We start from the raw sequence: 17521 nt of genomic DNA, 5'->3' as shown, positions 1-17521 counted from the left end.
TCTATCAGGCTGGTCTTGAATGAAATTGTGAGTTTGAGTTTGTCATCCAGGCAACAGCAGCTCGCGTCTCAGGTGCTCGGCTAGGCTTGCTGAGACTTGGCTGGTGAGGTCATCAGTGGGCGAGCATCACTAATGCAGGACCTGTTAATGAAAGAAACCATTGGAGATACGGGACATTTGCATGGGACATGAACTAGAGTCTAGACGGTTGTGGCGTTCCAGGGAGATGTGGGATATCATGAGTTCCCCTTAAGACACACGTGTCAAATTCAAGGCCCTGGGGGCCCCCGACTGAATTCACTTATCAATTCATTTTGGCCCACTGCCTCACCTAATTCAACTGGCCTGTGATTTAAATCAAACGCACCTCCGTCTCACTGCGCGCCAATACAAATGTCCAGACTTTTCGAGCAAACTGCACAGAGCGTTATCTCTGCACCTGCATTGTGTTTTCGTTGAATAAAAATGCATAAACCCTACTTTCGTGGACCATTGGACTGGAGGAGCCTTCAGTTGTGCCTTGTGTTTTTATCTACTTTCGCTTTTAAAAGCTTGTCAGTCATCCGTTTTCACTCGGTTGGTTGCATCCAATTTTACTTTATCAAGTGAATTGCTGCTAATGTTGTGGACAATTCTTAATTAGCAAAGGCAGTGAGCTGTAGAAATTGGGATCACTAATCATACCTACTCTGAGATTATTGGTTTTGCGCAAGTGAAAGCTGTGGTAGAAAGAGATGCTGAGGTGAGAGATGTTTTATGTGTGTTCCACTTAGTTCTCCAAGTCCAGGACCAATGTAACCTACAATTGATCATCATACAAACTATAGTGGGTGAATAACTCATTTAAACATAATATGTATTATCAGCTTGCAAATTCATGATAATCTTGATTAATTTCACGTACCTACGAGACCAGTGGGAGTGAGGTGTTGTACTTCCTTCTCCAATAGTCCAGGACCAGTTTAGCCTAGAATTGCTTATCTTACAAACTCTTGTGGGTGAATAATTAATTGAATCCTAATATATGTCATTTCAATCTGTAAAGAATAAATCTATAATAAGCCAATTATCCATAAATGATGCCTCCTTATTACCCACCTTTCAAACAGCCCTCCTTGTATTTACAACAACATATTGAGCTGGTATGCACACATTTAATAGGTAAACAACATTACCAATTATGCTAGCTAAGCTCAGGAAAATGCAAATTTTTTGGGTACCATTATGTGTCCGGCCCACGAAATCATCATTTGGGCCCCATTGGTAATCGAGTTTGACACCCTTGCCTTAAGACTTGAAAAATAAAAAACTTTTCTGGAAGACCATCCAACCCCGGTCCTTTCGCATCAGATTCTAAACACGACAGTTCCACCACAAGTAGGCCTTACGACTTGACGCGACCCGACTTCACTGAACTCCACTGCCATTGCTAATGGCAGCTAGGTGCTAATTGGTCTAGAGATGCCATGCTAAGTGCCATGTCTTTGTGTGAGTGGCCCTCAGGCCTACGAGAGCAACGCCAGCTGTGTGTGAGGGGGAAGGGTTGGCACGCGCCACCCCCCATTGACATTACATTGGCCACGGAGCTGCGGAACAAAGGTCCAGGTGGATAGCAAGGCACACCACAAAACAAACACACCCACATAGGGACTGGCTAAACTCTAAAGTAACCAGTACACGTGCAGACCCATAGGGGCACGAGGCCCACCTGAGACTACAGTATGACCCGGTTGGTCCTTTAGTGTACAAATCAATGATAGGAATTACATGCTGCTAAGAGATTTGTTTTATGACCACTTCACATGAAGTAAAGCGGGAAGCAGCGATACTCACACAGACTGCACGCCTCTCCTTATAGCAGCGTACAACTGGAACCTACTGTAGCTCAAAGTAGCAGCTCCCATCTCTCCTAACCCAGGAGACTGTTCTAAAGATATCATGTGTGTGTGTCACTGTAACCTAGTTGAGAGCACATCAGGTGTCCAGCACGCAGCAGCCCCTGCAGAGGGGCGGGCCCGCAGTAGGCATCGCATACACACTTCAAGGACACGTTCCAAGGACACACGCTCCACTCTATAACCTATACCGTGGACCTGCACTTAAGTGTGTAGAATAGTAGTGTACAGAATTACTCATTCCATATATACACCGCCTGCCCTGGAACAGCCTGAACGGACGAATGACAGTATTTTTACGACGTGCAAAGAAGCAACCTGACAGTCAAAGAGATGTGACGTACTGTGTACCTCAACCTCGATCAGGCGTTCCACCTTTCAGCATGAAGCCACCCCCAGAGGTTACCATAGAAACTGATGTTCCGATATGTGAAGCCCTGAATAATCTTTTTATTATAACAATCTGACCCTGTACCTCTTGTGTGTGTGTGTGTGTGCGTGTGTTGCAGGAATTACATGAGGTAGCGATTTAACTTTTTCTTGGCCGCAACACGTTTCATCCGACTGAAAGAAGGACAGAGAGGGAACACTGGAGATCATAATCAAATACGGTATCAAAATGTAATGTTTACGTCAACGTGAACATGTGTCCAAATCAAACCCAAGAGGGAAAGCGCCAACAGGTTGTCACAAAGTGACCGGAGAAAGTACAGCAGTGCTACTTATCTTTTTTTGTATTTCTTTTTTTATTTATATATATATTTTCTTAACAAAAATAGAAAGTCCCCCACCTCCCGATACCTGATGGTACGTAGAGGAGAACAGTAAAAGTTCATTGACAAAAAAAAATCAGATTTTTGTCTCCTTCGCCGGGAGCGATAAGCTATTATTTACAGAACAATTTGTACAACCAAAAACAATCATGAACAAGTCACTCACTCCTATATACACACACACACACACACACAGCAAGGCGTTTACACTTCACTCCAATCCAAGTGTGCAATGATGAAATGCCAAGACATTTCACTGAGAAAACGTAAAAGTTTCATGTATTCAGCGCAAACATACTGTAGGCTATGTGGACATTCACTACCATACTGGTAAACTATTCAGAAGATCTTTTTTTTCTTTTTCTTTTTTGGAAAACAGGTTCTTTCATCGGCTACCAAAGCATACCAGGAAATACCTCTCGGTCATAGCGGTTGTCGTCTATTCAAAGACCTGACATTTCCACCATTAAGACGCTGTGCAAAAAAAAGAGAGAATATGTGAAATACAACACACAAAGCTCTAAACTTCCAGCCTTCCCCATGATGGGCTCATAGGCCAGTCGACTAACAATGAAGCCCATAGCAATATGAATGAGGCAGTTATTCAGAGAGAGGTCCATAGCTCTTTATATGAGGCATAATGTTATATAAAGTCTGTAGCTTTGTTTGAAAGTGGCAGTTAACAGGGGGGGGTCCATGGCGACTTAAGAACGAGGCAGTCCATTTCCGCAGGGGGTCCATTCGCCCAGAGTCTCAGGAGCTCTTCAGGTCGGCGAGTCTGCGGAGGAGCTGCTGCTGGCGGGCACGGAGGCGCTTCCTCTCCCGCGCCTGCTGCTTCTCCCGGGTGTGCAGCTGGAGCAGGTACTCCGTGGCCTGGGTCAGGATGGCCACCTTGGGGGTCTTGGCCGACTCCACCAGGCCGGGGACCTGGTCGCGCAGTGCCAAGAAGCGGGAGCGCAGGTCGTTTCTCCGCTTCCTCTCCAGGAAGTTGTGGTTCCTGCGGCGGTCCGTGTCCTCCCCGTCGTCGGAGCTCTGGGGGCTGTCCGAGGAGGAGGCCGGGCAAGAGATGGACGCCGAGGAAGACTCCAGACAGATGCGTTTGCTCTGAGGTTCTTCCTCATACTCCTCTTCATCCTCGTCCTCCTCCTCCTGGTCCTCCTCCTCGTCCTCGTCATCCTCCAGGTCGCTGTCGGGGGACCGCGCGGCGTAGTTGTGCTGTTGGCGGTGGACCGACATGTGGAAGCGCTTGGGACAGGGGTCGGCGCGGACCGTGACGGTCACCGGCTTCCGGCTGGCACTCACCAGCCGCGCCCGGTTCTGCTTGCTCTCCACGGTCACCACATCGATCTCCTCCTCATCATCGTCGTCATCTTCATCGTCTGTGGTGCCAAAAGGGGAAATACAACCATCAGTATACAATTGGTTGTTTACAAAAAGTCGCTTTGAATAAAAGCGTCCGCTAAATGACACGTACACATTTGTATTATACATTCAGAAACACATATTGGGGAGTAACTGTCTATGTATATAAACTATGAGAGATCATTATCTATCATAAAATCAGATGAAGTTTCGCTACTAGTACATTCCACAAGCAAATTATGCAAATCAACATTCCTCTGGTTGCGTTAGAGCAGAGGAGGCTAGTTGAGGTGTTAACAGGGCGCTGGTCATCAGTGTCGGTGTTTGCAGGAATTAAGGCTTTTGTTGCCGAGCGCTGAGCATATTCATCATTCAGAGGTTCTGTGGGCAGGGGGGCTCACGCCAATTTGGGCAGTCTGAAAGACTTTCTCTCACGGTCTGTCGCCATGTTTGTAAAAGTAATAAATCTTCGGGGGCTCCCATATAACCCGCCCCTACGACGACGGCACTCCCAATTGTAATGCAAAGCCACCGTTGCTTTGGAATATATTGTGCGAGAGGAACCTCGAGCGAAATCAACTCTGAGGTGTGGTTTTAAAAAAAAAGGGGAGAGGAGGGGGAAAAAATACATTTAGATCAAGTATGTGATTGTGTATCATTATCAAGAGTGGGAATAAATTAGCCACATGATGACACACGTGTGCCAGAGAGCACAAGTATGTAAAGACATGGGCCTCATGCATGAAGCGATATAAGAACAGATTTGGACTTTAAGAACGGCTTGATGAGGGGAGCTCCAGTAGCTCACTGCGTACCTCGAGCGCTATTTCGGCGCCGGGGACAACCGTGCTCGTCACGGATCTGGGGTAGCAAGTTCGATTCCCGGACAAAGCCGTAACTTTCTCAGAGTGTCTTCCCCCCATCTCTACCCCCATTCAACCTGTTTCTGTCGGTCATTCTTGACCAGAGAAAAAGCGATAAACGCTAGAAGAGCCAGCGGAATGGCCAAAGTTTATATTAAAAAAAAAAAAAAAAAAACGGCTTGATGAATGTGGCGGTGGCTTTTCTTATTGTTCTCTTAACAGACAGGTAAGCAAGAATATAAGAAAAATAATAAGAGAGTATTGTTGAATGAGGCCCATTGGCTACTTGGGGCTCAGTCAAGATTGTGCTTTGCGGTGCAGCTCTCCAAATTACGCATTGTTAGGCGCACCTCTCCAAATTACGCATTGTTAGAGGGCAACACAGTCCCGGGGCAGGGGCGGGGTGATTCTCAGAGAGTGTGCTCAGTTCCTTACCAGAAGAATCGGAGCGTGACTCCGAGCCGGACGACGCCGCCGCCGGCTTCTTGCAGTTGTTCGTCGGCAAGGTGAGGACAGCTGCGGGGTCCACGCAGTCGGTCACTAGGAGCTGCGTGCTGCTGGCCGCCAGGGACGCGTCAGGTGAGACGCATGGAGCTTTGCTCGCTCTCTGCACGGAACCCGGCGGCACTGGGGGTGGGGGTGCGCGGGGGGCCTGGGCCGCCGCTGCCGACAGCCGCTCGTTGACCTTCTCCAAGTGCTTACTGGCAGAAAAGCTACTCCACATGCAGTCCTGGATGATGATGGAGCTGACGTTCCCAAAGAGCTCCTCCGTCATGTCGGGTATGAACGGCCCGTCGCACTCCTCGTCCTGGCCCAGGACCTTGGACAGCCAGCTGAGCGTGTCCCCGGCGGACAGATGCCCCGGGGCGGCGCCGCTCAGCGTCCGGGTGGGAGACATGGGCGGGGTGGGCAGCAGCTCGAACTTCTTCCATATGTCCTCGCTCGGGGCGGTCGACTTGTAGAAATCCTCCTCCGTGTCGAAGTCGTCTACAAAATAGTGCTGATAGCAGTCGAACTCCATCTTTCGGTTTCCCCAAAAAAGATCCTTTGGTGTTTATTCCCAAAAAAATGGGTGACTGTGGTTAGTAATAATAACCACAAAAAAGACAGGCCTTGCACAACCTGAAGGGACACATTTCAGTCATTAGAAAACAAGACCCGTGCACAATGTGGCTTTTAAAAGCATTTAAAGTCACTTCAAAGTAGATATGATCACGTTTCACAAAGACCCTGCTAATGGCCTATTAAGGAGATCACGTCCCTCTAATAGCCTACTTTCTACAAATGGGTCCACATTAATAATTGATTGCATCTTGCGGCTGCTCGCTTTGCAGTGATGATCATGGGACTGAAACTACCAGACACACAAGGTTATTAGTTATTACATAATCCAGTTATAGCCTGTATAGACTATAGACAGAGCTTTATTAACCGGATCATACACAGGGTTTAGATTGAGCCTTCAGTCCTCTGGTTTTCTCCGACGCGGAAAGACTGCACTCAAATGTACGCTTTGTTCCAAATGCATTCCAAAAAGCAGACAGGCTGTCTCGCACACTCGGCACTAGTAGAAATGGGCACGGATGTAAAAGTAGTAACATGTCCTCGATTTTCTTAAAAGTTGGATACAAACGGTATTCAAATAATAATGACCAATGCACTTACCGGTTTTTTTAGTCTCTGCCTTATCCACAAATCAGGATGCGCAACACGGCATGGAAAATTCCTCAGACAAAAACTCCAAAATTGGGAGGTTGGTGGAGAGAGAGGAGGGGGTCTATAGCTGTCCCGAGTTGCAGGAGGTATAGGCGGCGTCACTGTGGAAACAGATGCTAAGCATGCGACGTAAGGCTTATTTCATCATTCCTCCTACAAAAGCTGGGGGTAAAAAAAAACTCAAACAGGCCGATTGATCCGCCCCGCGATCTGTAAAAATGGAGAGCCACACAGTGCGTTTTTCGCGCCAGTGAGATATCCTGTTATACGATGATACAGTGTGCAGGGCGGGGCCTCGGAAATATCTGCTGCAGCGGGAGATCCGGGTAAGCCCTCTCGTTTGCATAAAAGGCGGAGGGTGGCGTTCAGCCACGCCCCCATGCCTTCAAGCCACGCCCAGGCCTTCAAGCCATTCAAGGCATAATTGAAACATCTTAGACGTTAAATCCCCTCAAGACTAAAAAAGAACATTTGGCCACGGAGTGTGACTCTGACTCATTCGTTTTTAGAAATAATCCCATTTAATATGACCGGGCCAACAGTCTAGGGTCGCATTGCCTCTCTGTATAGGACATATTAATTTCCCTCATCCAATCGATAACTAAATTGATGTTGAGATGAATGTGTATATACATGACATCTCAAAGTGACTTAATTAGAGCCACAAGATTCAGTTTAGATGCTGCTTAGTTAATACGCTGCTTCGGAGAGGGACAAGAGAGCCGGTATACATTTGAGGCAGATGTCCCATCATGTCTCCCATTGTTTCAATGATGCACATAATAATGCCTATGGATCAATAAGCAGCATAAGCAGCATTCTGGTCCTGGAGTGGAAGTGGTGCGTGTTAACCCTGATGATGCCAAACACGGGTTCAGCTGAGCCTCTCCTCCATTAACTCCATCTCCCAGGCTGACGTGCTGCTGCACCAGGAGCTACGAGGGGCAGCCTGCATGGTCACCGTGCACAAGACACTTACATGCTCAAATGTATATACTCTCTTTTATGGACTCTTTTTGTATCACAAACAGTACTGTATTTGCAAATCTGGTATGTCATAAATGTATAGATGTAGCAGTACTGTCTACCTGTATGTCATAAATGTTACGATGAATTGAAAATGGGGGACCCTGATGTAAACAAGACAAAAGTCTCTCTCTGGTCTGCATGCCCTTAACAATTGTGTGTATTGAGCCGTACTGTACCCATTCTGCAATCTGTTAATACAGTTTTCAATCAATCAATCAATCAATCAATCAATCAATCAAAAAACACAATAAAAACTAGCATAATAATGATGTATGAAAAAGTGACAGTGCTGAGAATGGTTGATATAAAAAGTTGGCAATGCTGTTATGGGGCCATTATGGGTTAGTTTGTAGTTCCATAGTTGTTCATTTTATTAAACTCCTTTCACAGCTTGTGTTTCTTCATACTTCATATACAGGGCACACGTATGTTTTGTGTTTTATTATTCATTTTGTGTTTGATTATTCAATTAAATCCAAACTTTAATACAGACTCATGGTCCAATGTCTCCACATAGATGAGTGGTAACGTGTGACACTGAACCTAATGTCCGTTAAAACCAGAACGATCTCATTTCCAGAGTCATTTAGCCGACAGATACATTTATACATGAGATTTCTTAAAACAGCTTGGAAGGTATTGACACGTGCAGCCACAAACATTTCACTTGCACTACACCATCTAGGTCAGGGGTCAGGAACCTTTTTGACTGGGAGAGCCATAAAAGCCAAATATTTCTAAATATATTTCATTGAGAGCCATATATAGTATTTTTAACATATAATAAATTAAATATGTCTTACTTTTAATGCGACTTCTGGTGCTGCATGGTTTTGCTGATGGCCTTGTAATCTGGTTCACACGTGGTGAGATTGAGCTTCATGCAGGCGTTGAGGCTTCCATCAGTTAAACGTGAGCGTAGGTTGGTCTTAATGTTCCTCATATGCAAGAATGACTGCCCACATGCATATGTAGAGCCAAACATGGTCAATACGGCAATACTCACGCTGCATTGTGTGGTATGTCACAGGAAGCTCGTTCCAAGTTTTAAGAATCAGCTGGTCTTCAGGTTGAAGATTTTTAATTTCTGTCCACTTGTGTTCCCTCGCCAGCTCTGCTCGCTATATCTTCAGCTACAGATACTATTAGCTGTATCTTCAAAACTAATTTCTGTTTACTTTAAAATTACACAGTATTATTAAGAAATATCACAAGCATTAAAAAAAAAATTTTTTTTTTTTTTTTTTTACTCAAAAATGTCTGGTCACCAGAAGAGCCATATATGGCTCGCGAGCCATATATGGCTCGCGAGCCATAGGTTCCCGACCCCTGCTCTGAACAGAGACACTTTCACTCCATCTGTACACATACTAAACTTGCGTGAGAGAGTGTTCGCTTGTGCATACATCCTGCGGCATTGCCTGTATCATCATCATCTGTCATTTGTTCTCTAATAAAATGTCGACGATATTTGACCTTTTCACAGACCCCAAGATTATTTGAAGTCAGGAAATGTTTGACATTTGTCCTCTTTGGATCTACAGATTAAAACAGCACTCTTACTGGCATTGTATTTGATATCATGTTCAACCCCATACACAGAACATTATAGTAAGAAGCTGCTGGAGACCAGCGCTACTCTGACTAAATACCATAAGATCATCTGCATAATAATATGGTTCACTAAAGTATCACCAATCAATCATGCACCCAGTATTACAGGCACTCAGTTGCTATTAATTCATTGGTTAAGAAATTGCGGCTTTTGAAGATTTCAAAGCTCCAAGCAGGAGGGGGGGTTGTGTATTTCACATTAGATCACATCAGGGTCAACGATGTAAATAAGTCATTGGCTTTTTCGTTCCTATCCTTGACTAAAGCAAATATGTGATGTAATAATCTGTATATGTTTTGTTGTCTAAATAAATACCTACCTACCTAAAGGTACACAGTAAATTTCACAGTGTAAATTTGACTGAAACTGAGTACATTTTACTCAAACTGAACTAAAATCTTACAGTTTGAGTACAATGTACTCAGTTTGAGTCAAATTGACTGTGTAGACAAAGCAGCTACAAAGCATCCACACAGTTAAAAGAAGGGGTGTTGATTTGGTACCACAGTGGTTTGTGGACCAACTCAATTTGCTTTCCAAAGGTGGGAATTGACACTAATGAGCCTTACATTAGCATATTCGGCTATTTGACTTTGGACAATGCATATGGTTATGAGATGTATTCAGGGGGATACTAGGATGCATAACATTTACAAGTGGAGATGGGAGAGGGGATGGTCGAGTAGTGTGTTTGAACACAAAAGAGTCAAGTAAATAAAAGGAGCATAATTCGGCTGAATTTAGTGCTGGGAAATATGTTTAAAAATATTTTTTATAATAATAATAATAATTAAAAACAAAAATATATATATAAGTAAGTAAGTAATATAATAATACATAACACAATTTTCAGACAGACTTTTTTGTTATTGATATATCCTTTATTACAATAACTACATGGAAAATCTCAATTTAGATCATCCAATTGATGTTCATGAGTTTGCATGGTGATAGGAAGTGTGAACTGCGATACATTTTCAGCTGACATTCAAATACAAATACAAAAAACAAAAAAAATGCGATAAGACAGTCGATAAATGATAAATACCGCCGCAGCCCTCTCGCTGAAATGTACATACAGTAGGTGTAATAAGTAAACTAGTAATCCTCTTTTCGGTGGGTAAACCTCATCATCCCACACGTTAATGTCTGAAATAAGCATCATTGTCTTGCCTTTGGTTTCTGTTGTGTCTGTCACATCCGAAAAGGAATGCGTGCAGACAGCCTAAGAGGATCTTGAGAACAACTCTGTGTGGACGAGCTGACCTCATGTGACAAGTGAAGCTCAAGCAGCCCCCCCCCCCCCCCCCCCCGTTGACCCAATTTGTAAAAACGTTCAGTTTGGTATAGGTAAACCGATTTGAGCATTAGACAGGAAAGCATCACATTGACCCAGGAAATGGTCATAAGTGAGGCCATAAACTAATTTCAAATCATATGAACTGGTCTGGAGTGGTGCAGAACATTAGAGAGACTCGTGCATTGTGCTCCCCCACTGGCCTCTGGCAGGCGAGGGGTCAGAGTTCCCCAACGTCTCCCGACGAAACAAGACACGGTCATCATCATCATCATCATCATACGCCACTGTTCCCGTTCCCTCCTCCTTCCTGTGCAGCATATTGATCAGAGTGGACTGTGGCGTGCGTCTCAGTGGTCAAGAGGAGACCCCCCACTAGCTCCCGCCATATCCAGACTACGCTAATGACACTGATTGGTGATGGACATCTGTTGTCAGGGATACGTACGCCTGAGGTCAAACACGCGTATGGCCTGTGGTCTCGTGTCACCCCACGCCCCACAAGCGGCGTCCCCAGACTGAACAGGGTGTCTAATTAGCGTGCAGCTCACCTATACTGTAATCTTTGGTTTTGGCTCTGGCTTAAGCTGGCCTGGTCTGTCCAGTCCACTCCCAGCAAATTAGTCTAATATACATCTGTTCTCCAAATCAACCCTCATCAATCGTGATCATTCTGCACAGTTAGTCACCAACCTACTGGTTAATGTTAAACTATACAACATGTATAAATTCACCAACCCACTGGTTAAACTATACAACATGTATAAGTTCACCAACCCACTGGTTAAACTATACAACATGTATAAATTCACCCACTGGTTAAACTATACAACATGTATAAATTCACCCACTGGTTAAACTATACAATATGTATAACTTCACCAACCCACTGGTTAAACTATACAACATGTATAAATTCACCAACCCACTGGTTAAACTATACAACATGTATAACTTCACCAACCCACTGGTTAAACTATACAACATGTATAAATTCACCAACTGGTTAAACTATACAACATGTATAAATTCACCCACTGGTTAAACTATGCAACATGTATAAATTCACCCACTGGTTAAACTATACAACATGTATAACTTCACCCACTGGTTAAACTATACAACATGTATAAATTCACCCACTGGTTAAACTATACAACATGTATAAATTCACCCACTGGTTAAACTATACATAACTTCACCCACTGGTGTTGGTCCTTGAACAACCTTGTGAAATACACACCAGGCCATTAGAGCTATTTGCCAAAAAGGTGTCAAAAGAAACGTCTTCTAACGTCAGTCTTTTGACCAACGTTGATTCAACATTGTTAAAACGACAGTCTTGAGATAAGATGAAGATTTCAAACGCAAGCTAAGAATACAACTGAATCTGTAATACACTCCTAACAGCATCTTCAAAGTTTCTGGGAGAATCTTCCTAAATCAGAATTTACATTTGGGTTTGAATGAAAGGCTAATTCATGTCTGGTTGTGAGTGACACAGTGTCAGCTGGCCTGGACTCCGGTTGGCCCGATGCTTGCTTGCTGGGGATGTATCGTTTATACTTGATAATGTTATGAAAATAGACAAAATGGAGTTGCAAGCACAACAACGCTTCTTTCACCTCAGGCGGCCGCCTCTAGCCACCCAAACAACTGCCTCTTTGCACTGCTGCGGTCAGGCAAGCGCTACCGGAGTCTCATGGCCGGCACAGAGAGACTCAGAAGGATGCTCAATGACTCTATGCAACATTAACCCATCCATCTACATTCACTGCACACACATCCACATGCACACACTCTAAAGTCTAAACACTCACATTTAACATTCACTTTAGACACTTTAAACACTTTTTAACACTACACCACATTTGATCTATTTATCACTAAAGATTTGCACTATATCTCTACCTAATTTTACCATTTGGTTGCATTTTGTACTTTAGTTTGTACTTTAGTTGGATATTGGATATTTTGTATAGTGTTTGGTCTTTATTCTTTTTACTTTTGTTTTTACCGTATGAAGCACAACACCAGGGGGCTCATACAGAACCAAGCACTGTAATGTACATGTACCTTATATGTGACAAATAAAACAAAACTTGAAACTTGAACTGAAAGAAATTTGCCATGGGTCCCCAGATCCTACTGGCCGACAGAGGCACAACCGAGGGCATCCTGTGGTGCATCACCGCCTGAAACTGCTGCCCTCAACTGCAAAGTGCTACAGAGAGTCATGAGATAAGATATTCCTTTATTGATTCCCTTGGGGTCATTCGGGCGTCATAGCAGCATGGGGGGGGGGGGGGGGGGGGTATGGTAATAGTAGAACACTATACAATTATAGTAAAGATAAAAATAAGCAGTGTAAACAATATAATTAACTCTGAATATAAGAATATGAGCAAGTAAACAGTGTAATCAAAGGTGCAGATGAGGGTCTGTATGCCCGATCAGTTATATTATACGTTACAATAAATATTGGCAATAAAACACTTCTGAATATATACTATGAGCAAGTAAAGTAAACAGTATACACAGGTGCAGTATACATAAGGTACTCTAACTGGCATGATATACTGTACGTCATACATTATACGTTCATTAACGGTCCAGAACATCCATGGATGTGAGCTTCCCTCCATCCAGGATATATACAGCCACCCCAACCACAAACTGTTGCAGCTGTTGCCACACAGCAAATGGTACCGCAGTCTCAAGGCCCCGACCAGCAGACTCCAGAACGTTTCCCCCCCCCAGGCAGTCAGACGAGCAGATAACACGAGCAGCCTGTCTGTGACTGAGGAAATCCAGTGCTGTTGTATCACTGTTTCTGCCACTGATTTGCAAACACTACACCCATGCAGCGTTTGTTATGTAGAAGCCTCTATAGCGCTACTTTATCCCTGATTCTACTGCCACTTTGCACCCACCACACCCACACTGTAATTATGAATAAATTGTGATGATGGTTTTGTAAATGAATGCTATTTTTTTTATCATTGCTTATGCTGAAAAAAATTGTCATGCTACATTTATTGCTTTCATTTTTGTACTACTTTATGTTGAGGCTGCTGCCAGGCAGAGGAGCCAAGGACAAAGGATTTCACTCCTCTATGCTGTAACAGAATAGAAAGATGTGACAATAAAGCTGATTCTGATTCTGATCCATCATTCACAGATCAATGACTGTGTGAATTCACATCCCCAATTCACCATTCCCACACAGGACCACCCTCGATCTGCTACATTTTAGGACAAACTTCACCCCTACCGGCTCCTCCTCTCCTCTATCCTCCTTCTCCTCTTTCCCCGCTCCTCTCTCCTCCTTTTCTTCTCCTTTCTCCTCCTTCCCCGCTCCTCCTATCCTCTCCTCCTTCCCATCTCCTATCCTCCTCTCCTCTCTCCTCTTTCCCCTCCTCTCCTCTCCTCCTTCCCATATCCTCTCCTCCTCTCCTCCTTCCCCTCTCCTCCTCTCCTCTCCTCCTTCCCATCTCCTCTCCTCCTCTTCTCTCTCCTCCTTCCCCGCTCCTCCTCTCCTCCTTCCCCACTCCTCCTCTCCTCTCTCCTCCTCTCTTTCCCCGCTCCTCCTCTCCTCCTTCCCCTCTCCGCCTCTCCTCTCTCCTCCTCTCCTCCTTCCCTGCTCCTCCTCTCCTCTCTCCTCCTCGCCTCTTTCCCCGCTCCTCTCCTCCTTCCCCTCTCCTCCTCTTTTCCTTTCCCGCTCTTCCTCTCCTCCTTCTCCGCTCCTCCTCTCCTCTCTCCTCCTTCCCCTCTCCGCCTCTCCCCTCTCCTCCTCTCCTCCTTCCCCGCCCTTCTTCCTCTCCGCCTCTCCTCTCTCCTCCTCTCATCTTTCCCCGCTCCTCCTCTCCTCCTTCTCCGCTCCTCCTCTCATCCTTCCCCGCTCCTCCTCTCCTCTCTCCTCTTTCCCCGCTCCTCCTCTCCTCTCTCCTCCTTCCCCGCTCCTCCTCCTCTCCTCTCTCCTCCTCTCCTCCTTCCCCGCTCCTCCTCCTCTCCTCTCTCCTCCTCTCCTCCTTCCCCGCTCCTCCTCTCCTCCTTCCTTGCTCCTCCTCTCCTCTCTCCTTCTCTCCTCCTTCCCCACTCCTCTGCTCTCTCCGTTTCCTTCATGGCGGTGAAATATTTTCCCTCTGCAGGGTTCTTGTTGGGGGACACAATGCTTAACACTAACAATAGCCACCACCCCCAAGTCATCTCCAGCTTAACTCCAAGTGCCCTCCATTGTCTCTCCAGTCGCATAATGTGAGTAGCACTGGTAGGGGTGGTAGGGGGGGGGGCTCACCTTTGGAGGGTACTCATACGGTGCATAACACCCGCCCTAAGCTACCGAGGGGATAGCAGGGAGAACCGACTGGAGGAATTTGTTTTCAGGGACCATCTCTAGAAGTGTCCTCGTGTGGATTATAAGAGGGGGTCCCCCGTCCTTCTCCTCTTCCCCATGACCTCACTGACACGGCGACCTCTGACCCCTGAACCCCCATGACATTCTCCTCCCACCCCAAAAAGATGCAACCTAAAGCAGATTGAAATGAGACAAAGGCCACGGCAACAGAAATGAGTAAAAACTTCACAGAGAAGTGTTATTGCTCCCTGGGGATACGCTGCCATACTCTGACACACCCTCCAAATGTGGTGTGATTGTCATCAGTGGCGTGTAAACTTTACTACTGTGACATTGTGGCAGGTTCCATATGGCCATGTTCTACACGCATGTCGAAGCCGAAGCCAGACCATTGATTATAAACGAGTAAAAATAGTTAAACACATAATAAAAGAGTCAAACTGAGCTACGAATCCAATTCATATTGATATCATTCATATTGAAACATGAAGTGATGTATGTACATTGCAAAGGCTACAAACTGGAGATTTTGTAAATTAATTCATAAAACAAATGCAACCAGTAAGTAAATGTATAGAGAATATATTAGGATAATAGTGATGAAGAGAATATTGTGTATACATTTACATTTAGTCATTTAGCTGATGCTTTTATATGTTCGTCAAGCAGTGTCGAAATTAAGTGCTTCACTCTGAGTAGGGGAGAGTGGGGTGAGGAGTGCCACTTTTTACTTAAAGTGCCTTTAAAGCAAGGGGATTACAGTAATGCCCCCAACTAAAATATGTACATATAGTTTAGGATGTTGTGCATCCCTGGGGACAATCACTTTGGATCTTAAATAAACTGTTTCAGAAATATAGCTTTAGAAAAAAAAGTGGTTTTGTGGCACAACTTGCCCCCGGTGCGGGGTAAGTTGTGACATTAGAGAGAATACACTGGGGTAAATTGTGCCATTGATAATTTTACGTAAAACAGATCATTTTAATCTCAAAAGCGGTAAAAGCATCCTGCAGATCTTCATCTCCTTTCCAACCTGACGTATAGTCTTCCCCTGTTGCACCTCTTTCACTGCTCTTTCCAACTTCTCAAGAGGAGTTGAAACCCTGTCTGTCTTCCGTTTGTATATCTGCGTGGCATGATGGATTTTGGTCTAAAATTAAGAATATCACATCGTTTTAGTGATCAAATGCAAGAATGCAATGTACAATAACAATAAATACAATAAAGTAATATAGTTAATAAAATAAGTTGGGGCAACTTAACAAAGAGAATATCTGGCACAACTTAACCCAGGCCCTTTGGCACAAATCACCCCAAGCCTACCATTTTGAAAAAAATGCATCCCCCAGCTGTTTTGAGCTAGCATCATGCTAACTGTATAGACTCATGGTGTAGCTTACTAAAGCACTAAAACATGTGTGAACTGTTTTCAAAGTTGTCTATAATTGTTCAAACACAGCAATCAAAAAACCTTGATCATACAAATTTTACTTTGGATGGCAAAAAACTGTTTTTTGAACTTAAATGTGCTTACCTCTCAAGCCAGGTGTCTCCCTTCTCTGCAGGTTGAGTGAAATGGATGCCTCTTCAAAAATATGTTGTCACATGACCAACTTCTTCTATGGTTTTCTAGATAACAGGGGTGGAACTACATGCCCCTTGGCACTACTCACCCCACTCTCCCCTACATAGTAGTTATAGAAATATTAGCATAGTAGTAGGTAGTAGTATACGTATAGAGTAGTAGTACATAATGGTAAAAAATACAGTACGATTTTTTTTTTGTATTAATAATATTGATTGAAACACTGTGTTTTTAGTTGACGGCAGAAATGTGTGTGGGTTTCAGCTGTCCTGACTGTAGTGGGAAGTTCTGCATCGTTCTGCACCATCATGGGATAGTCTGCATCGTTTTAGAATTTAGATGACCCTCAGACAGACAAACTGCTTCAATGCAACACATGTGGATTGTGTTTCGCTGCCACCTGGTGGTTATTAGGTGTAAGTAGTTGTCAGGCTTGAGTATAAACCTAAAACTCGTTAGTACCAATATAGTATCAGCTGATGAGTAATGCAGTGACTAACACTTATGAGTCCTGTTATTATAGTGATGGCTCATTAATGAGTCTTGATGTAACTGCACAAAATACAGAGGAGTTAATTTTCTGTTTGTTATAAAAGCCATGAACATTTGGATCAATGTCCAGAAGATGGCAGCATCACACTATTTTCTGCAGTAAAAAGTTTCAGATGTGATAGATAGAAAGTAAGTCTGTGTGCGTGTGTGCGTGCGTGCGATAGACGGGTTTGGTTTCTTGTTCATAAACATACCGTGTTCGAGCCAATCAGCAATACCCGCTGGGCTCTAGAGAAACCATGGCATTCCCCTGATTAAAAGTTGTTTCAAACTAAAACGTTTGAAATATCTAGCTTTCACCATCTACATAACTAGCACACTGTGAGTCTGACGTGGACTGATTGATTGATTGATTGATTGATTGATTGATTGATTGATTGATTGATTGATTGATTGATTGATTGATTGAACATTTTATTAACAGATTGCAGAATGGGTACAATACAGTACAGCTCAATACACACAATTGTTAAGGGG

The 17521-nt window shown here is 44.2% G+C and overlaps 1 protein-coding gene across 1 annotated transcript; it reads right to left on the bottom strand.

Annotated features, from left to right (window-relative positions):
- Positions 1-2632: 2632 nt before the first annotated feature.
- On the bottom strand, positions 2633-6846 carry LOC311224505 (protein L-Myc-1b-like). Its single transcript, XM_084309526.1, has 3 exons — positions 6559-6846; positions 5329-6015; positions 2633-4047 (listed from the first exon to the last, which is right to left on the bottom strand). The coding sequence occupies exons 2-3, from the start codon at positions 5912-5914 to the stop codon at positions 3422-3424; spliced, it is 1212 nt and encodes a 403-aa protein (XP_084165652.1). The 5' UTR covers positions 5915-6015; positions 6559-6846; the 3' UTR covers positions 2633-3421.
- Positions 6847-17521: the final 10675 nt, after the last annotated feature.

Source organism: Notolepis coatsorum (assembly GCF_963971535.1).
Source record: "Notolepis coatsorum genome assembly, chromosome: 3".
Lineage (NCBI taxonomy): Eukaryota > Metazoa > Chordata > Actinopteri > Aulopiformes > Paralepididae > Notolepis > Notolepis coatsorum.
Note: the sequence above shows the minus strand (reverse complement) of the source record. Positions and strands in the feature narration are given on the sequence as shown.